The sequence below is a fragment of the Bos javanicus genome, chromosome 11 (assembly GCF_032452875.1).
Source record: "Bos javanicus breed banteng chromosome 11, ARS-OSU_banteng_1.0, whole genome shotgun sequence".
NCBI lineage: Eukaryota > Metazoa > Chordata > Mammalia > Artiodactyla > Bovidae > Bos > Bos javanicus.
The window spans coordinates 3,792,191-3,819,044 of NC_083878.1; the positions used below are offsets into that span (position 1 = coordinate 3,792,191).

At 48.3% G+C, this 26,854-nt stretch overlaps 1 protein-coding gene across 6 annotated transcripts in view; it reads left to right on the forward strand.

Annotated features, from left to right (window-relative positions):
- The window catches only part of CNGA3 (cyclic nucleotide gated channel subunit alpha 3), a 37,565-nt gene extending 17,313 nt beyond the window's left edge, over window positions 1–20,252 (forward strand). For 5 of the 6 annotated variants that reach the window (XM_061431606.1, XM_061431602.1, XM_061431604.1 and 2 more), the window contains 7 exons: window positions 5,423–5,536; window positions 6,377–6,556; window positions 9,773–9,826; window positions 12,684–12,749; window positions 14,034–14,141; window positions 15,313–15,419; window positions 17,304–20,252. In XM_061431606.1, the coding sequence (XP_061287590.1) occupies window positions 5,423–5,536; window positions 6,377–6,556; window positions 9,773–9,826; window positions 12,684–12,749; window positions 14,034–14,141; window positions 15,313–15,419; window positions 17,304–18,694 (2,020 nt within the window). In that variant the 3' untranslated portion in view covers window positions 18,695–20,252. The remainder of the gene's footprint in view (window positions 1–5,422; window positions 5,537–6,376; window positions 6,557–9,772; window positions 9,827–12,683; window positions 12,750–14,033; window positions 14,142–15,312; window positions 15,420–17,303) is intronic. The other variant, XM_061431607.1, reaches the window with a different exon arrangement.
- The last annotated feature ends 6,602 nt before the right edge of the window (window positions 20,253–26,854 follow it).

Genomic DNA, 26,854 nt, shown 5'->3' on the forward strand with positions numbered 1-26,854 from the left:
CAGTAAGCCCTTATCACCGCTCCCTGCTGGTCTTGGAGATGCTCACCTCCGTGGGCCTTCTCTGTGTCCCAGGCTGAAGCCTTTTCTGGCCCCTCTGACCTCCGATAGCCCCAGCTGCCCTGACACCTGGATGGGCTGTTTCCTGCCTGTGTCCACATCAGGTTGTCTCAGCCTGACCACCAGCCAAGTCTCACTGAGCCCCACTGGGGGCCATGCCCAACAGCACGTTGTTGACAGATTAGTACAGAATCCCATGGAAACACTAGAGAGATCTCAAAAGGAGAGACAGGAAAAAAGCTTCCTTCATGAGAAGCATTAGCTCACAGAGGCAGGAGTGGGTTAACAAAAGTTTCCAGAATGGTTCCTTAGCATCACTGAGGATTCAGAGTAGGAGTTCACGCTGGGGATGGTACAGCCTTGGGCCAGAAAGTTGCATCCAGGCCCCTCCCCTGCTTCTCAGAGCAGCCTAATATCTGCCTATGGACAGACCAATTTTCCCTGTAAGATTTATTTGAGCAAAGGATTTTGACACAGTCACATAAAATTTTTAAAGTTTCCAATCGCTATTTTGAGGGAGGAAATGGAATCTGAACAAATCAGATCTTTGCCTTGAAATTCCAATCCTTTTAGAAAGCTTTTGGAGAAATAATTACAAACGGGTGTCCTTAAATATGAATCACTCTTTATCCTCAGTGATACCACACAGCTGTGCTGGGAACCTGTGTGTTGGTTGGCCCTTTGCTGAGGGCCCCCCAAAGAGGGAAGATGTCATCTTCCTGTCCCCTGAGACATCTCTCTTCCCAGCTCTTTCACCAAATTAGAGACCGGTTTCCATTTCTCTTTTAAATCACTGAGATCATTTTGCTTGTGAAGAGTCATAAGGAAGGGTCAAAATGTTTCCTTTGAACAACAACACAAAAAAATTAAATTTACACCTTGAAAAGACCAGAAATAAAAATATCCTGCATTTTGCTCTTTCTATTTAGATCTGTTTCATTGACTCAATTATTTAAGCGCTCCCTGGCATATTTTTGCAGATAATGCAATAAAGACTTCAGAACCTGCTGCAGAGAATTGCAGCTAGCACCAAGGACACCTCAACCCCCAGAGCAATCTCCTGGTGTAGCTATTTTAGATGAGCTGTTGGGCATAGAGGGTCATGTCCTAAAGAAGAGGAGACTTCTTCGTGCTGCTTCCTGAGCAGAGCCCAAAACAATTATCACAAAAGAAAACCATTTGCAACCTGCTTCCCCAGGACCGAAGGCAAAAATGCAGTGACCTCGGTTCCCTGGTCACATGCGGCTGGGGCAGCACCTGCCCGTCACTCTAGTTCCTCGGGGCTTGGGAGGAGAAGAAAAATAATGTGTCACACTCTCCACCCTTGTTCTAAAAGGTCACTTCTGTTCACTCGCATGTCCCCAGAGTCACTAGAGGAAGACACCAGATCCACAGAGCACAAAGTTAGTTACCGGTTTCCATTCTGATGAGAAACTCTGCTTCCTCCAGTGACAAAAAAGCCTCACCTCATGGACATGAATTCCTCTGTATAAATGAACACAGAAGATGAACTTTACGCGTTGAAAATGACCTTGTCTTTCAAAACAGTTTCTTGTGTTTCACCAGTTGTCCTTGCTCTTGCTAATTACCAGCTTCCCAGGGCTTCTTCCTGTAGAGGCAGCATCACCACTGAGAAGGAGTCTGTGAGTGGGAAGCAATGTCAGGTTGTCCTGGCCTGATCTGCTCGTTCTATAGAGCCTGCGGCCTGTCAAGTCCTCAGCTAGCTCCTCAGCCAGCTAGCAGGACGGGGCCTGGCCCCCAGTCTCCACCCTCTGTATTTCCCTTTGAGGTTTTGGATCTCTGATCTTGCAGTGATTGGCAGAAGGTCCTCCCTTTCAGCAGTACCTGTGTGTCCTTGGGGACTCAAAATGTCACCTCAGACATTTGTTTCCTCTCCTCCCACCCCATCTCCCCTTCTGTCTACCTTGTGAAATCAGTTTCTCTGAGGAGTAACTCATTGGATTTGCTATTATTTAGCTATCTCCCAGGCGTTTAAAAAGGGTAGAGATTCTGGAGCTAGAAGAAAGACATCAGGGTAGAACTTTGGGCATCAAGAAACAATTAAGGAGATGCATCCAGAAAAAAAAGCCCCTTGGGTCCCTTGGACTTACATCATATAAGACCCTTCCTGTTCCTCACAACTAAATGTGCCTTTTGGGACTTGGGTGTTTGAACAAGTCATTATGAAATCAATTTTTCCTTTGTTTCCTTTTCGAAGACCAGGAAAATTAAAGTCAGGGAGGGTAAGTGACAAGCCTGCAGTACACCTAGCTAATAGGCGTTGGGGTAGGGACTCAAACCCAGGCCTCCGGGTCCCCCACTTTGCTGCCTCCCCTTCCAGTGGATGCCGTAGGTCCAGGCCACATGCAGTGGCTCTCACTGCTGCCAGCTGCAGGCCTGCTTTGAAATCTGGGGTGAGTTCAGCCCCTCTCACTCACCCACAGACCCTGATGTCATGCACATGGAGTCTTCTGCTGCGGATGCAAGTAAATCTGCTCTCAGGAGGTGCTCCCACACAATTAGCAGAAACCAGACTAGGCAGAAATGCTGGGCTGACTGCCTGGTGCCTGGAGCTCCCTGAGGAGCTGGTGGGGACAGAATAGCTTCGTCCTGGGGACCACCTCCAGATCTTCCGGGCACACAGGCCATGCAGAGCTCCAGCCCAGCTGCCAGTTGCTGCCCCCACCTCCAGCTCCCCACCCCCAGGCATGCCAGCTGCTCGGAACCAGGGATTGGAGAGACGGATTCACTTGTCCCCCTGCCTCCTCCTCCTGTAACTGACCCGGTGCCTTGGAACATGCATTCCCAGCTTTGTGGTACACAATATTAGAAGGGCAAGGGAATTGTAGCTTCCTACTTGTAGCAGGGCCTCTGATAGGGTCTCTCTCTTTAAATTAATTAATGTTATTTTTGGTTGCACTGGGTCTTCGTTTTGGCGTGCAGGCTTTCTCTAGTTGCAGCAAGTGGGGGCTACTCTTTGTTGCGGTGCCCAGGCTTCTCATTGCAGTTGGTTCTCTTGTTGCAAAGCATGGGCTCTAGGTGCACGGGCTTAACTAGTTGCAGCACGCAGCCTCAGCAGTTGTGGTGCATGGGCTTAGTTGCTCTGCAGCGTGTGGAATCTTTCTGGACCATGGTCTGAACCCATGTCCCCTGTATTGGCAGTTGGATTCTTATCCCCTGTCTTATCAGGGGAAGTCCTGATAGGGTCTCTTATATGTATAAGGTTGAGGTGTGAGTGGTCTCTTATGAGATTAGAGAGAGAATTTAATTAGGTGCTTTGGCAATAAAAAAAAACATGCCCACATAGTGCAGCTAGGGGAATCAGAGTCATGTTTCTAGTGGCATGCTACAGAACTCAGTCCTCAGTTCAGTTTAGTCCCTCAGTCATGTCCGACTTTGTGAGCCCATGGACTGCAGCACGCCAAGCTTCCTGTCAATTGCCAACTCCTGGAGCTTGCTCAAACTGATGTCCATCAAGTCGGTAATGCCATCCAACCATCTTATCCTCTGTCATCTCCTTCTCCTGCCTTCAGTCTTTCCCAGCATCAGGGTCTTTTCCAGTGAGTCAGTTCTTCACATCAAATCAAGAAAGTATTGAAGTTTCAGCTTCAGCATCAGTCCTTCCAATGAATATTCAGGACTAATTTCCTTTAGGATGGACTGGTTTGATCTCCTTGAAGTCTAAGGGACACTCAAGAGTCTTCTCCAACACCACACTTCAAAAGTATCAATTCTTCGGTGCTCAGCATTCTTTATAGCCCAGCTCTCACATCCATACATGACTACTGGAAAAACCCTGGCTTTGACTAGATGGACCTTTGTTGGCAAAGTAATGTCTCTGCTTTTTAATATGCTGTCTAGTTTGGTCATAGCTATTCCTTAGCAAGCTTAGCAAGCGTCTTTTAATTTCATAGCTTCAGTCACCATCTGCCTCAGCCATGTCCTATTCAACTTTTGCTTTAATTAGAAAATACAGAAGGCAGATTCATGAGTGGGTGACAGCAGGCTTTGAAATGGGATGGCATGGCATTCAAATCTCAGTTTTTCCAGTTGGCTACGTGACCTTGGGAAAGTTACTTAATCTCCCTGAACCTGTTTCGTCTCTTATAACATTGTTATATGATTTAAGTGATAAAATGTAAGTGGCTGACGTACAGTAAGCAGTCAATAAATGGCAGGTACTTTATGTGTCACTCTGTGTGTTTTCAGTTTAAAAAAAAGTATCCTTGATATGGGGAAGCTGAGGGAGAGAAGAACCTGCTGGCCGTCAGGGCTGAGCAGGGACTGCCTGGAGGAGCCAAGGTGTGGTAGTGAGCCTCCACCCCACCCACCACCACCACCCCGCCCACCCTGTGCTGGAAACAGCAGGGCTGTTGCAGAAAGGAAGAGGCAGCAGCTTGGCGGCTGGGTTGTGGAATTCTGACTTCTGATCACTCACTAGGGAGACACAGAGCGTTTACCCTGACAGTAATTCCTGCTTACTTCTTCAACCATGTTGCCACCTTGTTAAGAAGGCTGATTAGGTTGGAATAGGTCATGTGATCGAATTAATTTGTCTTGCTTGGGCTCTTCAAGACTCAAAGGATGAAGTGCAAATCCTTAGAGGCCAGTGCCTGGATGGCTTTTAATCAGGCTGATCAGACTTCAGCCCCAGGAAGTTTTAAAGGGAAAGAAAGGAAAACAGGCCCCAGCAGAGAGCTCTTATTCCAGGAAATTCAACAAACACCAGGCTCTGCTAATGCTCAGACTTTTTGCCCTGAATTGCTCAAGGGAAGGTCCTCCGCCCCTACCTTGGCAAAAGGGCACAGCAGAAGTGGACTTTCATTTGAAAGCACTATACAAATATGAAGCCAATTCATTACAATATTTCAGGACCCTCCTTTTAATCAGTGGTTTCCTGCAGCACATACACACTGGGACAGAGGGCAAGGGAAGACCTCCTGAAGGAGGCGGCACTTGATCTGGCTTTAGAAGAAAGGGTTTCAGCATGCAGAGATGTGTGTGAACCAAAATCCTTGTTCTGGAATCCTCATGTGGAAACAACTGCTCTGGCTCTAGAGGCAGGCACAGTACCTTCCCCACCCCAACTCCCTGCCCTCGGTGCTCTAATAAGGACCACTTACTGCTGGCTGGCCCCTTTCGCCTAGGCTATGGGCAGTGGCCTCCTTGCCATAAAGTAAAGGCCACATTATCCTAAAAGCCAGGATCTGCTGGAGCATGAACTGAAGGGTGGAGCTCTGGGGTGAGGATCTCTGACAGTGGCGTTCCTCTTTAAGCAGAGCATCTGGCCATCTCGGTCCTCAACATGTCCAAGAGTTGGATGAGCTGGAAATCAATTTTGCTTGCTGCATATTTGATTTCCTAGGACCCACTTGCCATGCGAGGAGACATCGTCAGAACTGCAGGAAGGCATTGCCATGGAGACTAGAGGACTGGCTGAATCCAGGCAAAGCTCCTTCACCAGCCAGGGTCCCACCAGGTAAGTGACTGGTTTCTGCCCTCAGCTTGGGAATAAGGAGACAGAGGCAGAAAGAAGATAAGTCTTAGGAAGAAATGGTGATGAGGGTGGGGTTGCAGATTTGGAGAATAAAGGGGCAGGAGAGGCAGTTCAGAGGTGTCCAGCCGAGAAAGCCATGTCCAGTTCAATGTGGGCAGCCAGGAGCCACCAGACAGAGGGAGAAGGTAAGGGAGACGGGGCCACCTGTACCAGATGGGGCTGAGGGAAGGTTTTACAGGGAAAGCTGGAGCTTAGATGCACTCTAGGCATGCGGGCTGCCTGGGTTCAGGTGCCTGAGGCCTGGACCGGATCTGCTCCAAGACAGAGGTCAGTGCACATTGCAGAGGGACTTCTCCACAGGCCTGGAGACAAAACAAAAGTTTTTATGGACAGCAATTCATAGGACAAGGGTTGGAGAAATAACCTAGGTTGTATCTGGGTGCTTGCTCCATTAAACTGGCTCTGAATTTTATCCCTATTTGGAAATTGTATTTTTTTTTTTTTTACTGGTCCTCTGCTTACCAGTCATAACAAAGAGCTTTACATGGGGCAAAAGGAAAAATGAGCAGAGAAACTTGCTAAGGCCCCAGTGGAAGGATCATGCCTTTGATGGAGTCCAGGCATTAAAGTGACAAAGCCACAATGAAAATAGTATCCCTTATGGAGGAAGCTCCATCCCAGGTGGCAGAGGAGGGAGGAAGAAGCAGTTCTGGGGACTGGGGGGCAGGGGTGGGGTCGGCATCACTGCCCCTGCCCCACCCTCTGGGAGGGGGCTTCCGCCTCCTTCCACTGCGCCCTGGCTGCCCACCTGTATCCTTCCAGGTTGTCACGCCTCATCATCTCGCTCCGTGCCTGGAGCGCCAGGCACTTACACCAGGAGGACCAGAGGCCCGACTCTTTCCTGGAGCGTTTCCGCGGAGCCGAGCTCCAAGAGGTGTCTAGCCGAGAAAGCCATGTCCAGTTCAATGTGGGCAGCCAGGAGCCACCAGACAGAGGGAGAAGGTAAGGGAGAGGGGGCCACCTGTACCACATGGGGCTGGAAGTGCTTGCTGCTCCTGTGGGCCAGTGTGGATTAACCCAGCATGTGGCCTGGAACGTCGGTGCCCAGGTATTCCCTGAAGAAAGGGTCTGTTCTGGGGTTAGACTGCATGCTCTAAGCATCTCCATCAGACTTCAAGAAGCCCTGCAGGAGATGAAGCCCTTTAACCTGAGGCCCCAGCCTCAACTGAGCTCTGACCCTGTCCTCCGCAGAGCCCCCTAGCACCCCCTGCTGCTGGTGCCTTCAGAATCGCACCTGCAGGACGTTGGCCTCACCAATCTCTCCATCAAAGGACCCTCATCCTACACTGCACTGTGACCTCTCTTGCTAGAAAACTGAGGCTTTTGTACCACGAGCCTCGGGGAGTACCTACATAGTACCCACAATTTTATGGATGGGTATAGGTGCATTCTTCTGGGGAAAAGATCTGAAGGTTGGTTAGAACTTTCAAGGGGAACCTTCCAACCCCAGGTTAGGTTGAGAACAATGAGGGGACGATAGGTGGGCCTGGGGGGGATGGGGAGAGTGTTTGCTTTTCATTAGGAGAAGGGTCTGCAGAACAAGGGCTCTGAGCACCTTGCCTGGCCCCCTACCCAGAGGGGAGCTTGTGGCTGGTGCTGTGGGGTGCAGGCATGAAGAGAAGTTTGCAGGGGCTAGACTGATATCCCCTGCTCCCCCACCCCACACAGAGCTGCTGCCTCCCCTCTCCCTCCTCTCTAGTGCTCTTGAGAAGCACCCAGCTTCTGGTCAGTGGGAGACCACTGAGCCACCACGGATTGAATCAGGTGTCGATTAACAGCAGAAGGTCTCTTTAGGACCCTGTAGCAGTAGGAGAGGTAAGCCTGCGGGGGGAGCAGACCTCCTCTCAGCCTCACAAATGAGAGGACACTTGCTCAGAACCCACTTTAAGGGAAAGAGGGGCTTGAACAAGATCTCTAAGCTGAATTCTCTAGGTCATGTCAGGATTTAAAAGACATAAAAAGAAAGGTGAAAAGAAGCATGGTTGTTGCAGAACCGACAGTCCCTATGTAATTTGATAGAGAAAATGCTGTTTTTGAGTCAAAGGAACAGAAAGGCTCAGATGTGGCACCTCAAACAGGCAGAGAAAGCCCCTGGGGACTGAAGGCTCTGAAGCTTTGGGGAAAACAGAATGGATCTTCTCGGAGCTTCAGCTTTATTTCCAGATTGGGGGGTGGGGTGGGGTATATTTTTATTACAGGTTATGCAGTACATTGTGAAATGTGCGAGATACACAAGCATGCTTAAGATAAAATATGACAGTTCAAAGAAATGTCTTGCTAGTGACATTAGGAGGTCTGCACGAGTCTTCCCTGCTGAGGAAGGCATGAGAATTGCTGGCTGAGAGGCAGAGGTCCAGTGGAGCAGCATTTCCGGGCTACTGTTTCACACGAGTTTGGACAACAAACCCTTGGTCTGCTGGGCTGTGAGAAGGGTGCTGTGGAGGGCCTGAGCGCTGGGACATGTGCAGGTTCCCAGAGCTGAGCATCCCTGTGAGGGAGCTCTAGGACCACAAGGCACACATGCTGTTCACTGCTGAGCCAGAGAGGAGGGATGGAGGCCAAGGAAGAAGGGAACTTGGAGAAGCCGGGTAGGGCAAAGGTGGTGTGTGGCAGGGAGGTAGGGTGCAGGGAGCAGAGAAGGGGTAGGGAGGGAAGGAGGTTTGTTAGCAAGTCAACAAACTGGTTCAGTTCCTTTTGGGCAAGCAAAGACTTCCTTGGCTTAACTGATCAAACTGTCTTCTCTGCAACTTGAGATTCATGGAGACGAACACTAGACTCTGTCCATTTCCCTGTGTGACCAGATAAGTGGAGGGTTGAGCTAGGACCCCATCAGGGCCAGGCCCCAACTTGCCACCAATGCCTGGTTAACTCACTGGAAGGTTCAGAGTGGGCAGGTGAATGCAATGGTGCAGGATGGGAGCAGAGTAGTCAGGGAGGCTTCCTGGTGGAAGAAGACCTTGAATTTCCAAGGCCAAGTCCTATTAGCAAAGCAAAATGTATGCAGAAATGGGTCTTAGATCTCCTACGGGTTGGGCCCAATGAGATTATGGGCACAGGGGTGTGGCAAACACATGCCACTGCACCCCAGACACCTAAACTTTCCTTTGTAATAGCTCAGCTTTGATTTCTCGGGGCATTTTCAGATGATAAATTAATCCCCAAAAAGCAATTAGAGCCACATTCTGAATGGAGGGAGGGAGGCATGGGCAGAAGTACCAAAAAAAGTATTTGGCTGGATGTTCGACATCAGAGGAGAGGTGCTTTGAGAGTCAGTCTGGAGTGTCCCAGGCACTGGCTTTGGCCCCCAGACCTCCTGTCCTGTGACTGGTCTGCAGTGACCACAGACAGGCAAGCCGCCCTCCAGCCCTGTGAGGCCAGGCTGGCTTTCTTAAACCAGCTGTCACACACGTGAACTGGCACTTGAGCTCACAAGGATCACGCCTTTTCCTAAAGAACACCATCAAGAACTGCCCAGTCCAGCTTTAAATGAACATCGCTGGGAGCAAAACCAATCCCCGCCTTCTACAAGATTCTCACGTAGATCTGGGTAGTAGGCCCTGAAGTTTTAAGGTGAATGCTGGGGACAGGGGTGGGGAGGATGGGCTGAACCCTGGGGCAGCTCTGCCCTCGGTCTATTTTTTGCCCTAAGAATCGGAAGCGACCCCTGTGATGGGGTGTCTGAGGGAGGGGCCCTGTGAGAACCTCGTCCCTGCCCACCCTCTAAAAGTGCTGCTGCTGCTGCTAACTCTGTACCCTTGGCCCAAGGCACTCAGCCTGTTCCCCCAGAAGCACCCGAGGGCGGGCACCATGCTCGGTGGCCCACGTGCCCTCCGTAGAGTCTGGTGCACTGCCTGGCATGTGCTAAAACGCAAGAGGAATTGAGGCCAGGGTGCTGGATGGGATTCAAAGAGGCACTCCGCATTTATTCAGAATCCTCACGTTACCCAAGTGTCCATCCTCTCCTCTACTCTGAGGCATTCACCAGCACAAACTGGTCACACACACAAAAGAAGTTTGTCCCCAACGATAACAATTCCCTGTGTTAAAACTGCGTGGAAAGGCCCAGGAGACAGGGGATGGGAGTCCCAGAATAACTGCCGGAGGGCAAGGGGTCCCCAGCAAGTGGACCGAGTTCAGATTCTCTTTGCCTTCCCGCAGTGCCTGGCCCCTGGCCAGAAACAACACCAACACCTGCAACAACTCGGAGAAGGAGTGAGTACCTCTGCCCCCTCCCACTCCCCACCGCCGCCCTCCTCCTGTAGACACGCCAGCTGTGTCTCCCTCCTTAGTCCTGCTGCTTCTGCCACACCCCCCAGACCCTGCTAGAACCCTGCTCCTGGCATTGGAAACCCATCCCCATGGACAAACGTGGGGAGGGACCTATTCGGTGAGACTTCCTTGGGCAGGTCCTCTTTTCTGTGTCTTGCACTGTTCTTATTTATAAAGCGAAGGAGTTGGATGGGTAAACATTTTCAGTGCCAGCACCCTCTGTTGCTATGTATCTGAAGGTGCAAAGCTGGAGTCCCTTTACTGAGCAGTGGATCTTCTCCTTCATGATAAGAATGTACTTTTCATTCTATGTCCTCAGGCTCCTGTGTGCCAGGGGAACGCTCTTGTCTTAAGGCTAATTTGGGCCTCTTTGGAGGATGTGATCAGGATGTAATCAGTGGAAAAAGGAAATTTAAATATTTCCAGAGAACAACCTCTTGAAACCCTGGCCCACTGCAATTGTTTCCTACCACCTGATGCTGAGCTGGCAGAGAAGTTTGATGTGTGATTCTGGCAATGCCATCCAAAAGCCCAAACAGGGAGGGTGTATGTGGTGGGGCCATTTACATGTGTGAACACATGCACATGTGTGCCCCATTCTCCAGCCTTCCTTTATGGAACACCATGGGGATAAGTAGGGAAGGGGGGTGGTCTCAGTTGGAGCCTAGGAGGACAATATCAGCAAGCAATGCCAATTTCTTGACTTCCAGTTGACAGAGAACTATGCCAAGGCTTTTTCTGATTATTTCCCTTTGTTCTGATAGAATTTTTGTTTCTGTTTTCCTCCTTGAACATTAGTTGCATTGGGTTTTTTGTTTTGTTTTTGTTGTCTTTTAAATTTATTTTTTAATTGAAATAAGTTTACAATGTTGTGTTAATTTCTGGTATACAGCAGAGGGATTCAGTCTTATATATTTATATATTCTATTTCAGACTCCTTTCCTTTGTGGTTTATCACAGGAGATTGATTATAGATTCCTATTCTATGCAGTTGTTCTTTATCCATGCTATATATAATAGTTTACATCTGCTAATCCCAAACTCTTAATCCATTTCTCCCTTGAAGTGAAAACAAGAAGGGCTTCCCAGGTGGCTCAGACAGTAATAATGCCTACAATGCAAGAAATCCAGGTTCAGCCCCTGGATCGGGAAGATCCCCCTGGAGAAGGGAATGGCAACCCGTTTCAGCATTCTTGCCTGGAGAATTCCATGGACAGAGGAGCCTGGTGGGCTGCAGTCTATGGGGTCACAAAGAGTTGACCTGATCTCAAACTCCTAATGCATTCCTCCCCCTCAGTTGCATTTTGTTTACATAAATTGGGACATCAAATCCAGAGACCCAAATGTCAGAAAAACAAAATGATTTAATATGCAAAATGATAGCTGTTTCGAAATGCTTGATGTCAAGGCAAACCTGACATCAAACACCCTTGAAAGTCCTGCAGTTGAGTAAAGGCTCAGGATACTGGACTGGGCGGAGGTCCTGTGGGTGGGTCTCCAGGCTTCTCCGACCTGGGGCTAGTATGTGGGCAAGGATGGGGGTGGATGCAGTTGGCTGCATCAGGCTCTAATAAATCTTTTCAGATGGGCTCATACCATGGGTCCAAGGACCAAAGGACAAAACAGGGAACTGTTCCCAAATGGGGCCACCTGGGCACAAAGATACAGAAGTAATTCTTATGGACACCTTCCCCCACTCTTCCACCACATTTATGGCATTTCGCTTAGTCCATGGGTTCTGAAATTTTCTTTCTCCTGATCAAATTGTTCTCAGTCAAAGCCACCATCGATTCGTAGCTCTGTGCAGGTCCCCTGGGTCAGTGCTGGTTGCATTCCGGGACACAGCTGGATGGCACGGGGTCTTCCCTAGGCCTCAGTAGGTTGGTAGCCAGAGGAAAGGCCAAAGCTTGTAACCCAGGCCACAAATCCTGAACAAGGGTGGCAGAGCCTGGTGTAATTAAACTCCCAGCAGGGCTCAGTGTGCCCAATAAGCTTGTGGGCAGCGCCCTCTGCTGGTGTTTTGGCATTAAGACTTAAGCTGCTGAAAGACCAGTAGATTCAGAACAGAGGATGGCGTGACTGACTGTCCTGGCTCTTCTCATTTACCAATTATAACTTTTTGTTTCTACTCAATTTATTAATATGCTCATTGTCAAAAACTTGGGACACAGAAAAGCACCCATGAATGGCACACGCCCACAAAAGTATACTCTATGTTAATAATTGAACCCCAGTATCAGAGAAGCCCCTCTTCACATATCAGCAAATATACCTCCAAGTTTTCTCTAGGTCTATGTATTGAGAATATAGATGGGTAGATAAATAGATACATACATACATACATACATGCTAAGTCGCTTCACTCATGTCTGACTCTTTGTGACCCCATGGACTGGCTCCCCGATTCTCCAGGCAAGAATACTGGCGTGGATTGCCTTTTCCCTCTCCAGGGGATCTTCCCAAACCAGGGATCAAACCCACATCTCTTATAAATCCTGCATTGGCAGGCAGGTTCTTTACTGCTAGCACCACATACATGCAATACATTTAATATATATACTAGTTAAGAGCATTTGTATCCCAACTCAGCTACCTAAGAGCTTTGTGACCTTGGGCAAGTTACCTGACCTCTCTGTGCATCAGCTTCCTGACATTACTATTATTGAAATCAGTAAGCTCGCTTCACCCCAACATGCTGGAAAGATGAGTTTCCTGCACCACGCCCTCTCCTTCGGTCACTGCGGCCTGCCCTCTCCCCATGGTATATGAAAATTGCTAAGTGTCACCCTGTGTCATCCAGTGACAAGGCGAAAAAGGAGGAGAAAGAGAAAAAGGAAGAGAAAAAGGAGAACCCCAAGAAAGAGGAGTAAGTACGAAGAGAAACTGCCCCCAAAGAGGGGAAGTTCTGGGGTCACAGCACGCCCGGTCCCTCCCCAGGGAGGAGAGAGAGGCTGACTCCGTGGGGCCTCAGGGTCAGCCCTAGAGAGGGGGCTGCTTAGGGCTATGGAAAAGGACTTGGTCTCAGGCAGGGATCAGGCCTGCTGAGACCATGTGAGGGTTTCATTCTGCAGGGAAAGTTGGGGACCTCAGAGTGGGGCTTGTAGGTAGGCAGGGTGGTCTGCAGCCCTGGGTGGGCAGCTGGGGGCTTCCCTGGGAGCCTGCTCTGGTGCCCTCTTCTGGGGCATTCTGTTTGCCCACCGTGTCATCTTCACAGCTGGGGTATGTGGAGCCCCTCTCCCGGTCACTAGAAAATACTATGTTCACAAACTAATTCAAACCCAGTGATGATGAGTGTTGCTGGTTGGGAATGTCCAAAGCCCTGTCAGTGAGAAACTGATCTTGCATTTGCTAAGTTGAGGTGCAACCAGAAAGGCAACCCAGGGTGTCCTCTGGGGCACAGGAGCAGCTCTGCAGGCCTAGTGGGCATGGTGGGGAGTTGGCATGGGGGAGGAGACAGGTGGACCCAAAGAAAAGATCTCCAGTACCACCTATAAATTCTAACCCTCCAAAAATCCTGAAAATGAAAGTAGAAAGCACCCTAAGCTATTTCTTCCACTCAGTCTTGGCTGACATAACTGCAGTGATTCCCAGGTTGGTGGTTTTCAGTGGGAGGCAGGACCCCAGTGCTCGGAAGTGAGGCTTTAGAACATCTGCACAAATGCAGTTAGTGAAGTGGACAGAGCACCTTCCTAAAGGGGACCCCCGGGATCCCAAGGTCAGTCCAGAGAGGAGCTGCCTCAGAACCACCTGGGGCAAGGGTCAAATGCACATTTCCAGACCCCAGCCCGGGAGGGGTCTGGGTGGGCCTGGGAACTTGCATTTTCCCAAAGCTTCCCTGAGGTGGTTCCAACATCACGGTGCTCCACTTTCCTCCCTGGCACTCTGGAGTGCGTGGATGATACCACAGGGCACGTGGGAATGTCATCACCATGGTTTTAGAGTTACCGTGGCTTCCTGGGGGTGGCAGAGAAGGCCCTCTACAGGGACACCCACATGACCCCTGCTGAGATAGATAGCACCCTATCTGGGAAGTCATCTCTTCCGCTGCAGCCCACAGCTGCCCTGGGGTCTGTAAGCTAGACCAGGTCTCTAAACCCCTCCAGAGCTGCAGACTTCCAACACACTGTGCTGTTTGTGTGGGCGTTCCCAGGAAGAAGAAGGACAGCGTTGTGATGGACCCTTCCAGCAACATGTACTACCACTGGCTGACCGTCATCGCCGTGCCTGTCTTCTACAACTGGTGTCTGCTCGTGTGCAGGTAGCCGGGAGGGGCAGCTAGGGACAGAGCTCTGAGCGCCCGGTGGCTGCCCTCCGGCTGTGTGTGCCTCAGGCTCTCTGTCCACAGTCGCTCAGTAGTATCTGACTCTTTGTGACCCCATGGACTGTAGCCCACCAGGCTCCTCTGTCCATGGAATTCTCCCTGCAAGAATACTGGAGTGGGCTGCCATGCCGCACTCCAGGGCTCTGTCCATAAGGAAAGGCTTAAAGAGGGAGCACCGGTGGGGACCTGTGTTTGAGATCAAAGCAAAGGGCCTGGCACCCTGGAGCCTTCCTAATTGAGTCACAGGAGGAAGATGCAAGAGTGAGTTATTGCTCTCCTGAGGGGAAGTGGGAGGGGTGGGCCACTCCTGAGCTGACCTGCAGGACGGGGCTGTAGGTAACAGGTGGTGTTCTCCGCTGGCTGTGGGCTTTGGGCTTTCTTGTTTGTTTTCTATTAATTCTTATTGGCATATACTATGTTTACAATGTTGTGTTAGTTTCAGGGGTTCAGCAAAGTGAGTCTGTTACATATATACGTATATCTACTGATTTTTAGTTTGTTTTCCTGTGTAAGTCATACAGAGAGTTGCCTGAGCTATACTATAAGTCTTCATTAGTTGTCTTATTAGTTATTTTATATATAGCAGTGTGTATATGTCAATCCCAGTCTGGACCAACCTCACCCACCAGAGGGCAGACACCAGAGGGGGCCTTTGGGCTTTCTGAGCCATTTGGGATGCGTGGTGAGCTACTATTTTGTGGGGGGAGATGTGACTTGTTCCATTGTTAATCTCTAGAAGTTGTTGTATCTTTGTTGTTTCTTTGGCCCCAGAAAGGGCAGGTTCTCAGCCCCTTCATCTGACTCTACCACTGAGGCCTGGAAAAACTGCCCCATCTCCAGTGTGGGGAAGGGGCCATCATATCACTTACTGTCAGGAGGCAACAGGGCCCACTCTTTGGGGTCAGTCTCAGCTCTTCTTAGGAGCTCTGTGACCTCGAGGCAGAAAAGCTTCTGAGCGCCCGGGCCCCTCATCGAGGCCGGGGTGAGGTGCTGGGGTACAGCCCTGCAGGCCGGGCTGTTGGGGGGATGAACTGAGCCCCAGTTTGTAGCACAGCGCTGCTGCCCACCCTGGGCCCTCCCCCACATGGCCCTTCTTGCAATTTTTTAGGGCCTGTTTCGATGAGCTCCAGTCCGAGCACCTGATGCTTTGGCTGGTCCTGGACTACTCAGCAGACATCCTCTATGGCATGGATATGCTGGTCCGAGCCCGGACAGGTGAGTTGGGCCCGGGCCCCATGTCCTAGATCCCACAGCATGCAGCAGTGGGGGTGTGGGGGTGGGGCCTGGGGCCTGTGGGCAGGTTCAGGGAGATCCAGAACAGTCGCCCTTGGGGTTCCTCTTCGTGGACAGTCAGAAGAGCCAGGGTATGTTACCCATGGCTTTCAGAGTAGGTGAAATATACAGAGAACTAAAATCTGAAATAGGGCCTAGGAGGGTGTGATTTCCTTCAGATTAAGACAGCCTGTGAGCTGCGATCCTCTGCCAGAGTGCTTGTGCAGCAACAGCATACAAAGGATCTATAGGGAACGAACGGAGAAGGCAGTGGCACCCCACTCCAGTACTCTTGCCTGGAAAATCCCATGGACAGAGAAGCCTGGTAGGCTGCAGTCCATGGGGTCGCTAAGAGTTGGGCATGACTGAGTGATTTCACTTTCACTTTTCACTTTCATGCATTGGAGAAGGAAATGGCAACCCACTCCAGTGTTCTTGCCTGGAGAATCCCAGGGACAGAGGAGCCTAGTGGGCTGCTGTCTATGGGGTCGCACAGAGTCGGACACGACTGAAGCGACTTAGCAGCAGCAGCAGCAGCATAGGAAACGAAAAATAACTATCCCCATATGCAGACCACCTGAGCCACACCTCCAGCCCAACCCACAGGTCCACCCCCACCCCCACCCCCACCCCACTTAAGAAACCAGCCCCGCCTCTGGGAGCGAGCAAGGACGCCCGTGACTTGTCTCACTGCCTAGTGCTGCTGCTGCCCGAGCCCCAGTAAAGCCTTGCCTGAATTCCTGGTCTGGTCTCTCACCAGTTTCTGCTGATTAAAGAGTCCAAAGACCCCCAGTCAGTAACAAAACCACCTCTAGCTGTGAGCCAGGCCTAAAGCCCCACCCATGCCTCAGTCTCCAAGCTGTGCATCCTTGAGGATCCTCTTTCTGATTTGCACAAAGACATCACATAAGCTGCCAGAGGCCCTGCCTGTCACTTCCAAGGTTTTTAAACTAAAAACTGTGCCGTGGTTGTGGATACAAACACCACCAGATCACCACACAACCTTGGGCAGCTTTATAATACACAAAGCATTCCAAGCACGTCTTGTTTTCTTGTGAGAACTGCTGCAGGAGACAAGAAGCGCGGGCTGGATTATCTCCATCTTACTGCTTTAGAAACCAGGGCCCAGAAGCGCTGAGTGACCGGCCTGGGATCCTAACTCCCTGACCAGGGATGGAACCCACATCGCCTTCATTGGAAGGTGAAGTCTTAACCACTGGACCACCAGGGAGTTCCCACGGGCAAGATCATGCCCCATTAGTAACTGGTAAAGCCAATTTGCTAGGCCATGACCAATGTTTTTAAAGTTGTTATTGTTGATATTTTCAAACATATACAAAACTGAGAGAGCACTATTATGAATCCCCCTGTACCCTCATCCAGCTCCAACTGTTATCAACACTTTGCTAATTTTGGTTCATTTATCCTCCCACACCCTGTTCTTGGATGGAGGTTTTTTTAAAGTGAATCTCAGACAGTAACCATGTTAGCATGTAGCTTTAACCAGGACCCATTCTTTAAAATATAACTTCCATTTATCTCTTAAAATTTAATAATCTTTCTTCACTACTATCAAATACCCAATCCACATTCAAATTTACCTAACTGATATGTATTTTTAACTGAATAAAATAGATTAGATGATCTGATAGGAAATACCAGAGCACGTTTCCTGTAATAATAGTGAGTATGGTTTTTGGAAATGGTTTCTGTTATGTATATATAACACCACATCTTGTGTAGTCACAAGGTAAAATATCTTTCTGTGGGCCGTGACCATAAGCACGCAGCCTCTCTGATGCCCGCGTGGTCTGTCTCCTTCCTCAGGCTTCCTGGAGCAAGGCCTGATGGTCATGGACGCCAGCCGGCTGTGGAAGCACTACACACAGACCTTGCACTTCAAGCTGGACGTGTTGTCCCTGGCCCCCACAGACCTGGCTTATTTTAAGCTGGGCATGAACTACCCAGAACTGAGGTTCAACCGCCTCCTGAAGTTGGCCCGGCTCTTCGAATTCTTTGACCGCACGGAGACAAGGACCAACTACCCCAACATGTTCAGGATTGGGAACTTGGTCTTGTACATCCTCATCATCATCCACTGGAACGCCTGCATCTACTTTGCCATTTCCAAGTTCATTGGTTTCGGGACCGACTCCTGGGTCTACCCAAACATCTCCAACCCAGAGTATGGGCGCCTCTCCAGAAAGTACATTTACAGTCTCTACTGGTCCACCTTGACCCTGACCACCATTGGGGAGACCCCGCCCCCCGTAAAAGACGAGGAATATCTCTTTGTGGTCATCGACTTCCTGGTGGGCGTCCTGATTTTTGCCACCATCGTGGGCAACGTGGGCTCCATGATCTCAAACATGAACGCTTCACGCGCCGAGTTCCAGGCCAAGATCGATTCCATCAAGCAGTACATGCAGTTCCGCAAGGTGACCAAGGACTTGGAGACACGGGTGATCCGCTGGTTCGACTACCTGTGGGCCAACAAGAAGACAGTGGATGAGAAGGAGGTGCTCAAGAGCCTCCCCGACAAGCTGAAGGCCGAGATTGCCATCAACGTGCACCTGGACACCCTGAGGAAGGTCCGAATCTTCCAGGACTGCGAGGCGGGGCTGCTGGTGGAGCTGGTGCTGAAGCTGCGGCCGGCAGTGTTCAGCCCCGGGGACTACATCTGCAAGAAGGGGGACATCGGGAGGGAGATGTACATTATCAAGGAGGGCAAGCTGGCCGTGGTGGCCGAGGACGGCATCACCCAGTTCGTGGTCCTCGGCGACGGGAGTTATTTCGGGGAGATCAGCATCTTGAACATCAAGGGGAGCAAGTCCGGGAACCGCCGCACGGCCAACATCAGGAGCATCGGCTACTCGGACCTGTTCTGCCTCTCCAAGGACGACCTGATGGAGGCGCTCACCGAGTACCCCGAGGCCAAGAAGGCGCTGGAGGAGAAAGGGCGGCAGATCCTCATGAAGGACAACCTGATCGACGAGGAGCTGGCCAAGGCCGGGGCAGACCCCAAGGACATCGAGGAGAAGGTGGAGCACCTCGAGACCTCCCTGGACTCCCTGCAGACTAGGTTTGCGCGGCTCCTGGCTGAGTACAACGCCACCCAGATGAAGGTGAAGCAGCGGCTCAGCCAGTTGGAAAGCCAGGTGAAGATGGGCCTCCCGCCTGATGGCGATGCTCCGCAAACTGAGGCCAGTCAGCCCTGAAGACACAGGTGCCCTCTCCTGCCTCCCCGGGGCGGCGGTCAGTGCGACGCTGCGCCGCACGGGGCTCGGCCGGGACCGAATTCTAGCTTTCCCCACCCTCTGTGCGCTGCGTGGCCTTGGGAGAGAGCCTTGGTTTCCCTCATCTAGATAACGGGAGTCTTTATGTCTGTCCCAGTTAAGTGACAGGTTGCTGTGAGCTCCACAAGAAACGCTTCGTGAGGCAGGGTTTTGTTAAGTGTGAGATGTTTCTAGGCCAAGAGTATAAAAATGTGAGCACAGAAGTTTTTTTTTTTAATCCGTGGGGAATATTTAGACTCCTGAACTTCATTTTTTTGTAAATGGGAGGTTATTTACTTACCCATCCCTCCTGCCCCTCACTCCACCACCTCCTGATGAGGGAATGATAACAGAAGCTGAGAGTACCAGCGGTAACTCGAATTGGATACATGAAACAGCTTGGGCATATTTCTGACTTGGGTATCTCCTCGTGTGCTCTTTGATGCCGTGACAGGCACAAAGAATGAAGCCAGGTCACCCCAGCTGAGGCCATTTCAAGTCTGAGAAGCAAATCCAGGTGCCCTGCCATCAACTCCTGTGAAACCAGAATCTGTTTCCTGGCAAAAAGCATCTCCATTAGGGAAAGGGACATCTCCTAACTCCCCAACAGGCTTCAAAGACAGGCTCTGTCCCAGTCCCTGAGTCGGAGCCCTGAGGCAGCCTGTTCTGGCCTGGAGGGGAGAGTCGTGTTGAGGGGAAGTTTCCCAGGTTGGAGGTCGGAATGGGGTCCTAAGGTAAACAAGCTGACCACTAGGACTTTCAAGAGACGAGACCGTTAGGCCATGTCTTTCCCTGCACCCTGGAACAGGAAGCCTCACTCTCCCTTGGAATTACATCTTGAGGCAAAGCTGTTAGACAAAAACGTGCAGAGTGTCGACCTGGCTCTTTTTGTTTAATCAGTATATAATATTACATTAAGATTTTAGAAGGTATCTATATAGATTTGGGTTCTATGACTGAATTATTACCTTAATGGTCCATTCTCTGCTTCATACACATTGTAAATTACCCAACTCTCCTGATGCAGAGAAGCCGTATATGCAGGCTTTCTGGCTCCCCTCTCCAATCTCATCTCCCTTTCTTCCTTCCTTCCTTCTCTTCTCTTCCTCCTCTTCTTCTTTCTTCCTATGCTCTTTTCTTCTCAGACAAGATGCCCCATGCCCTTTGGAAACCTTGACATCTCTGTGGTCTAAATTATAATCCATATGCTACATAACTGGGCCCTAATGTAGTTCATACAAAAGGTGCTGCCTTTTCAAGTATGCATTTTGGATTTACATGGGTCTGTTCTGGTTTCTACTATGGATCATTTGACCATTTTAACTTTTTAGAAGAAATTTCAAAGAACTATTAAAGAAAGATGTGATCCAAGCTCTTATCATCAGCACAATGTAACTAGCAACGTGTTACCAAAATGCACGTATTTTAAAAGCCTTAACTATTAATTTTGCCTACATTCATATTTACACAGGAAAAATAGAGACCTGGATTTAAAAAAACACCGAACGGCTCCTGCTTCATGTTTTATCATAAGGGAAAACTCACGTGGTCACATATCCTGGGGTATGCTTCCAGGGCAATGAGCCTGGCTTCCCCAAAGGAACGGGCACTGGTGAGCAGGTTTCACACAGGCACCGTGTGAGGGGATGTGTACAAAAATCAGGCACAGAAAGGCAGACAAGGCTGCGGCACTCGTCAGAGTGAGCAACTCCAAGCATTCGGTTACATAAAAGATATGTCCCAGGCGGGATGCTAAGCCCATTGGCACTGTTTGCCCCAGGCCACCATGGGGGTGGTGGTGGGCAGTCTAGGAAGGCATGGATGTTCAGGAAGCCAGGTAAGCATTTCCCCAGATTTGTCCAGTGCTTACGCCCAAGAAGTTTGGGTAGTAAGTTAGAATATGGGCTTCGGTGTGAGGGGGTTGGGACTGCTCTTGTTCAAGTCACGACTGCCCCTCAGGCAGGTTATTTGACCTCACTATACCTGGCTTTCCTCACCCAAAAAATGGGAACTACGTTGCCCACCTCGCAGAGTTGTTGTGAACAAACTTTAAACTTATACAGTATAATGAGGATGGCCCTTCAACCTCTTGGGTGCAGAAAATGTCACATTATTGTCCTGGAGGGAGAAATGAACACAGTTTCATCTAGTTAGCCCTTGGGTGCTGAGGTTGCTGGGAAGTTGAGTCTTGGATTGTTTTTAGGACTTCCATTCACTGTCTTGGAACCTGAGAAAGGGCTTGTGGGCTCCCAGCCCATCCCGTGTGCTGCCCCTGCAGGCAGGCCCTCCCTCTGCACCGGGTCCAGCACGGGGGTCCACACCGGGAGATAGCTTCTCTTTGTGCCTTCTCTGGGAATCTAAACTCATGGAGGGGTGTTTGTGTATGTGTTTGTGTGTGTATCTGTTGGTCTCAGGAAAAATAGTCTCCGAGACAAGAAAGGAAGAAAACACTGGTGAGCACCCCTCGACGTTCAGACTGATTGCAGGCTCCCTGGCAGAACCCTGGGGAGGGAGGAGCTGGTCAGACCTTGGATGAGCAGGCTGGAGCTTTGGGTCTGAGGAACCCAGCCTGGTAAAGGTTCCGATACCTCAAACTTGGGAAGTCCCAAAGCTTCTAGACCTCAAAGAACCACAATGAGCTGGGCACAGTATATCTTGGCAGTAACCAGTATAAAGAGCAACTGAAATTATTGGTAACTCAACTGGTTCAATATGAGAGAAGCCTGCTCCATCCCCCTGAAGCACTAGCCCTCAAATTTCTGCTGCTACCAACGCCCTAAGTTAGGCAGGGCCAGAGACCTATTGTAACTTTGTTAAGCAAACTCTGGTCTCTCTAGAACCCTTCTGCCAGAGTTCTGTTAAATGGAAGCCAAGGCAGCTTCCTTTTCTGGGTCTGGGAGCCCAGAAAATACCCCAAGGAAGGAAATGCAAAATGAAAACCGTGAGGAATAAAATGGAGAAGAAAAATGCTTTTCTGAAGTGCAGGGAGTGGTTTTGCCTAGTGAAGTTGACAACTCATACCTGTGATGTGGCAACCCTACTTCTGGCTCCATATTATAGGAAAGCTTCCATATGTGTATACCCAGAGACATACACAAATGTTTACTACAGCATTATTTTAATTAAAAAAAAAAACACGAAAATAACTGAAATACCAGAATCTAAGAACATCTTTGTAGCCCACAGTTATTAGATGAGGGAGGGTGGGGAGCCTCTCTCCTTTTAATTAAAACTGGAAACATCCTGCAATCTCAGTCCTAAACTATGCCTTGGGACTGTATCATGGATCCAGACCTCCGTTATGGACCGAGACCTGACCTTGGTCGTGGATGATGTGTCTGCACCTCGGATCTTAACAGAGATGTTGGACATGGATCTTGGATCTACACATGTCTACTTTTTTCGACATGATGGTGAAAATGAAAGTAAGGGTCAGGAGAAGGTTGGAGTGCGGGTGATGGCAATTGTAACCTTGAGAGTGAGACTGAGGGTGTCAGGGTGAATGAATAGAAGCTGATGAGTCTGGGCGAGAGGAGGTGGGACTGAGGTGTGGAGTAGGAGTGAACGCAACGCAGGAGTGAGGGCCAGCCTGAGGGGGAGAGTGAAGCTGGACCTGACAGTGAGCGTGACATGGAGCTTGAGGACGAGGACTGGGGTGAGAGTGAAGATGAGGGACGCAGCGACTGAGTCCTGAGCCTAGACCTGGACCTCGAGCCTACACTTGGACAGCGGACCTCCATCTTTGACCTGGATTTGTCCAAGTCCTTACAGTCCACTAGACCAGCCAGCGGCCAAGACAGAAGAAAGCCAACATTATTCATTGTTATAATTATGTTTTCTTCATCCAGCCCAATGAGAATTATGGCTTCAATGTTAAAAATAATCAGTATTTTAACTGTAGGTCCATTTTGAGGTCCTTGGTCCTGGGTATTGGTTCCTCCCCACATCCCCAACATTCTATATTGAAAATTTTCAAACATGTAGCAAAATAGAAATAATTATGTGGTTAAACAACAATATATCCACCACCTAGATTCTACCATTTATATTTTACTGTACTTATTACTGTCCATCTATCCATTCTTCTATCCGTCCATTAATGTGCCTAATTTTAAAATACATTTCAGAGTAAATTGTGGCTGCCATTATTCCTCCCAAATACTTCAACATGTGTATCATTAGAGTTTTGTGCTTACAGGTTTTTTTTCTACTGAGACAAAATGCACATGTGAACTATGAGGTACGCAGTAAGTGCATGTCCTCTGAGCGCTGAGCATTGTATACCCTGCAACCGATGTAGAACATTACCAACACTCTGGAAAGTTCCACATTCTCCTTCTCAGGCAAGCTCCATTCCGCTTTCAGAGGCAACCACCATTCTGAGTTGTTTCCATCATAGACTGATGGTTTTTGAAAATAACAGAGACTTCCCTGGCGGCCCAGTGGCTGAGACTTCTCTTTCCAATGAGGGGGTGTGGGTTCAATCTTTGGTCGAGGAGCTAAGCTCTCACATGCCACTTGGTCAATAAACCAAAATATGAAACAGAAACAATACTGTAATAAATTCAATAGTGACTTTAAAAATGGTGTATGTCAAAAAAAAGCTTAAAAATAATAAAAATATCTAACAAAAGTTTTATACTAACCTTTTATAATATATGGAGCCCATGTATCAGTGGTCATGGCTCTGAGTGGCTTTTTGTGAATGGTGATGGGAAGTGATACACAGGACGGCTCGGGCCCTAATGGCTCAGTAAGAGGATCTTGCATTGCTGATGTTGTTGTTCAGTCACTCAGTCGTGTCCGACTCTTTGCAAACACATGGACTGCAGCACGCCAGGCTTTCCTGTCCTTCACTGTTTCCTGGAGTTTGCTCAAACTCATGTCCATTGAGTCAGTGATGCCATCCAACCATCTCATCCTCTGTCGTCCCCTTTTCCTCCTGCCTTCAATCTTTCCCAGCATCAGGGCCTTTTCCAAAGAGTCCACTCTTTGCATCAGGTGTATTGGAGTTTCAGCTTCAGCATCAGTCCTTCCAATGATTATTTAGGACTGATCTCCTTTAGGATGGACTGGTTGGATCTCCTTGCAGTCCAAGGGACTCTCAAGACTCTTCTCCAACACCACAGTTCAAAAGCATCAGTTCTTCGGTGCTCAGCTTTCCTTATAGTCCAGCTCTCACATCCATACATGACTACTGGAAAAACCATAGCTTTGACTAGACAGACCTTTGTCGGCTAAGTAATGTCTCTGCTTTTTAACATGCTGTCTAGGTTTGTCATAGCTTTTCTTCCAAGGAGCAAGCATCTTTTTAATTTCATGGTTTCAGTCTCCATTCACAGCGATTTTGGAGCCCAAGAAAATAAAGTCTTCCATTGTTTCCCCATCTATTTGCTATTAAGTGATGGAAACACGTGCTGTGATCTTAGTTTTTTGAATGTTGAGTGTCAAGCCAGCTTTTTCACTCTCCTCTTTCACCTTCATCAAGCGGCTCTTCAGTGCCTCTTTGCTTTCTGCATTAGGGAGATATCATCTGCATATCTGAGTTTATTGGTATATCTCCCAGAATCTTGATTCCAGCTTCATCCAGCCTGGCATTTCGCATGATGTACTCTGCATATAAGTTAAATAAGCAGGGTGACGATATACAACCTTGACGTACTCCTTTCCCAATTTGGTATCAGTCTGCTGTTCCATGTCTGATTCTAACTGTTGCTTCTTGACCTGCATACAGATTTCTCAGGAAGCAGGTAAGGTGGTCTGATATTTCCATCTCCTTAAAGAATTTTCCACATTTTGTTGTGATCCACAGAGTCAAAGGCTTTAGCGTAGTGAATGAAGCAGAAGTAGATATTTTTCTGAAATTCTTTTGCTTTTTCTATGATCCAACGGCTTTGCTGATGAGTGCCCCAGAATCCAGGAATGGGAGCTGGCTTAGGACCAGAAAGTACCAATTCGCCTTGGGCAGGCATCGAGCTGGTATTTCACAGACCCAGGCTCTAGTCAGCTAAGCTAACAGGAAGAGACTTAGAGACATGTGCATTAATACTCCCTGACATGTGGAAGGCACCTGCTTGGTGTCTGGTACAATGTCAGATGCTCTGCATTTTTCTATTCAACACTTGGAGGCAAGTATTAGAATCTCCCTCCTGCAAATTTGGAAACTAAGACTCAGAAAATGTAAATGTCACACCTGATGTCAAATCAATTGAGATAGAGAAAAAAGCACCAAATGTTAATTAGTGAATACATCAGAGGATAAACATTTTTTAGTATATATTTTGTGGTCAATTTTGGATTCATGGATTTTTTTCTTAGCAGTGATAGCATGCCTGCTAACAAAAATGAAGTTAAATGCAGCCCAACAAAAACCGGAACTAAAGAGAGCCTCACAATCTCTTAATGATTTACTAGGATAATCACAGCATAGAAGAAAGACATTTACCTGGATTTAAAATTTTTCCTTGACCCAGTCATTGGATGAGTCTGTAGCTCGGTGGTTCTCACCCTCATCCTCACTAAGAACAAGGAAAAGAACATTTTCTTACATAACCACAATGCAGTTATCAAAAGCAGGAAGTTTAACACTGATTTAAAGATTTTATCTAATCTGTGATCTGTCTTCACATTTCACTGAGTCCCAAGAAGCTCTACTTTTTCCTGGTCCAGGATCTAATCCAGACTCACAAACTGTGTTTATCATCACATCTCCGTAGTATCCTTTCATCTGGAACATTTGGCTCCTTACTCTTCTTTGGTCTTTTGCTCTTTTTTGAAGAAGCCGATTATTTTGCAGAATTTCCCTCCATTTGGGTTTCTCAGATGTCCCACGTATTTAGATTTAGGTTGTGCAGTTTTGTGTCCTAAGATTTAAATGGCTAAAGGTTGAACATCAAATAGGACTCTGAGCACCCAAAGAAAATAGAAAACACTAAGTCACATGACTTATTGGAAACCAAGAAAATATGCCATTCTTATTCAAGAGGCTCACACATTTAGCATTTTCATACATTCTGTGTGAGTGGCCTCAGAACCACCCTCTCAGGGTGTGTGCCCACCTCCGGCCCGAAAGAGCACATTTTCCCAGCCTTTCCAGAGGTGAGCGAGGTCAGTCTTTAATCACCCATGATTCCACTATTCATTTCCTATTTGGTGAATGACTTTATTCTCTTTGTTCCTTTTTCTATTGAGGTTTCATCTCAGTACCTCCTACACTAAATTCCATTCTGATAGATATCTGGTCTTTTTTTTTTTCTTACCAGTGTATACCCAGCAAAGGACCAAGCATAATAATAGGTGTTCTATAAATATGTGCCGAATAGTTAAGGGATTAATCTCCTTAGGGTAGATTCCTGGAGGCAGAATCAGTGAGTCAAAGTGTAGGAATTCTCAAAAAGACTTTTGATACACATTAAGTTGCTCTCCCAAAAGTTTCTATCTTTTTACAGTGTATAAGAGTAGCTGTGTATTATCATCATTTTTGTTCTTTATCAGACTAATAGTTGGGAAATTACCTTACTTTAACGTGATTTAGTTCACTATAAATATAACTGGAGTGTTTATATAATAATTGGTTACTTATGATTCTTTAAAAACCCCTGTTTATAATTCTTCCTATATCTCTTTCATATTCATTTCTGAGAAGATATTAGGAAAACAAATTGGTGTTCCTTTGTCAACATGTGATACAAGTTTCCCTCGACTTAGTTTTTGTTCACAAAGATTTCTGTATTTTTATGTTGTTGAAGTTATCAATGTCTTATCTGTTTTGGCCTTTATGTCACAGTTAAGTCTTTTCATTCAGAATATAGAAATATCCACCCATGTATACACCTCTAGAATTTTTGTGGCTTCATTTCTTATATCTGAATCTTTTCTCCATTTAGAAAGAATTCATTTTACAAGGAGTTAAATGAGGTTGGGATCTGGAAGTTCCAGACAAATGTTTTGTTGTGGATAAGACACACATGGGAAGTATCTTAAATGTAGAGTTTGATACATAGTTACATGTGGACATGAACTCACATGCATAGAACAGCTCCAGCATCCTGGGAGGCCCCCTTGGGCCCCTTCCCAGTCAGTAGAACTCCCTGAAAGATAACC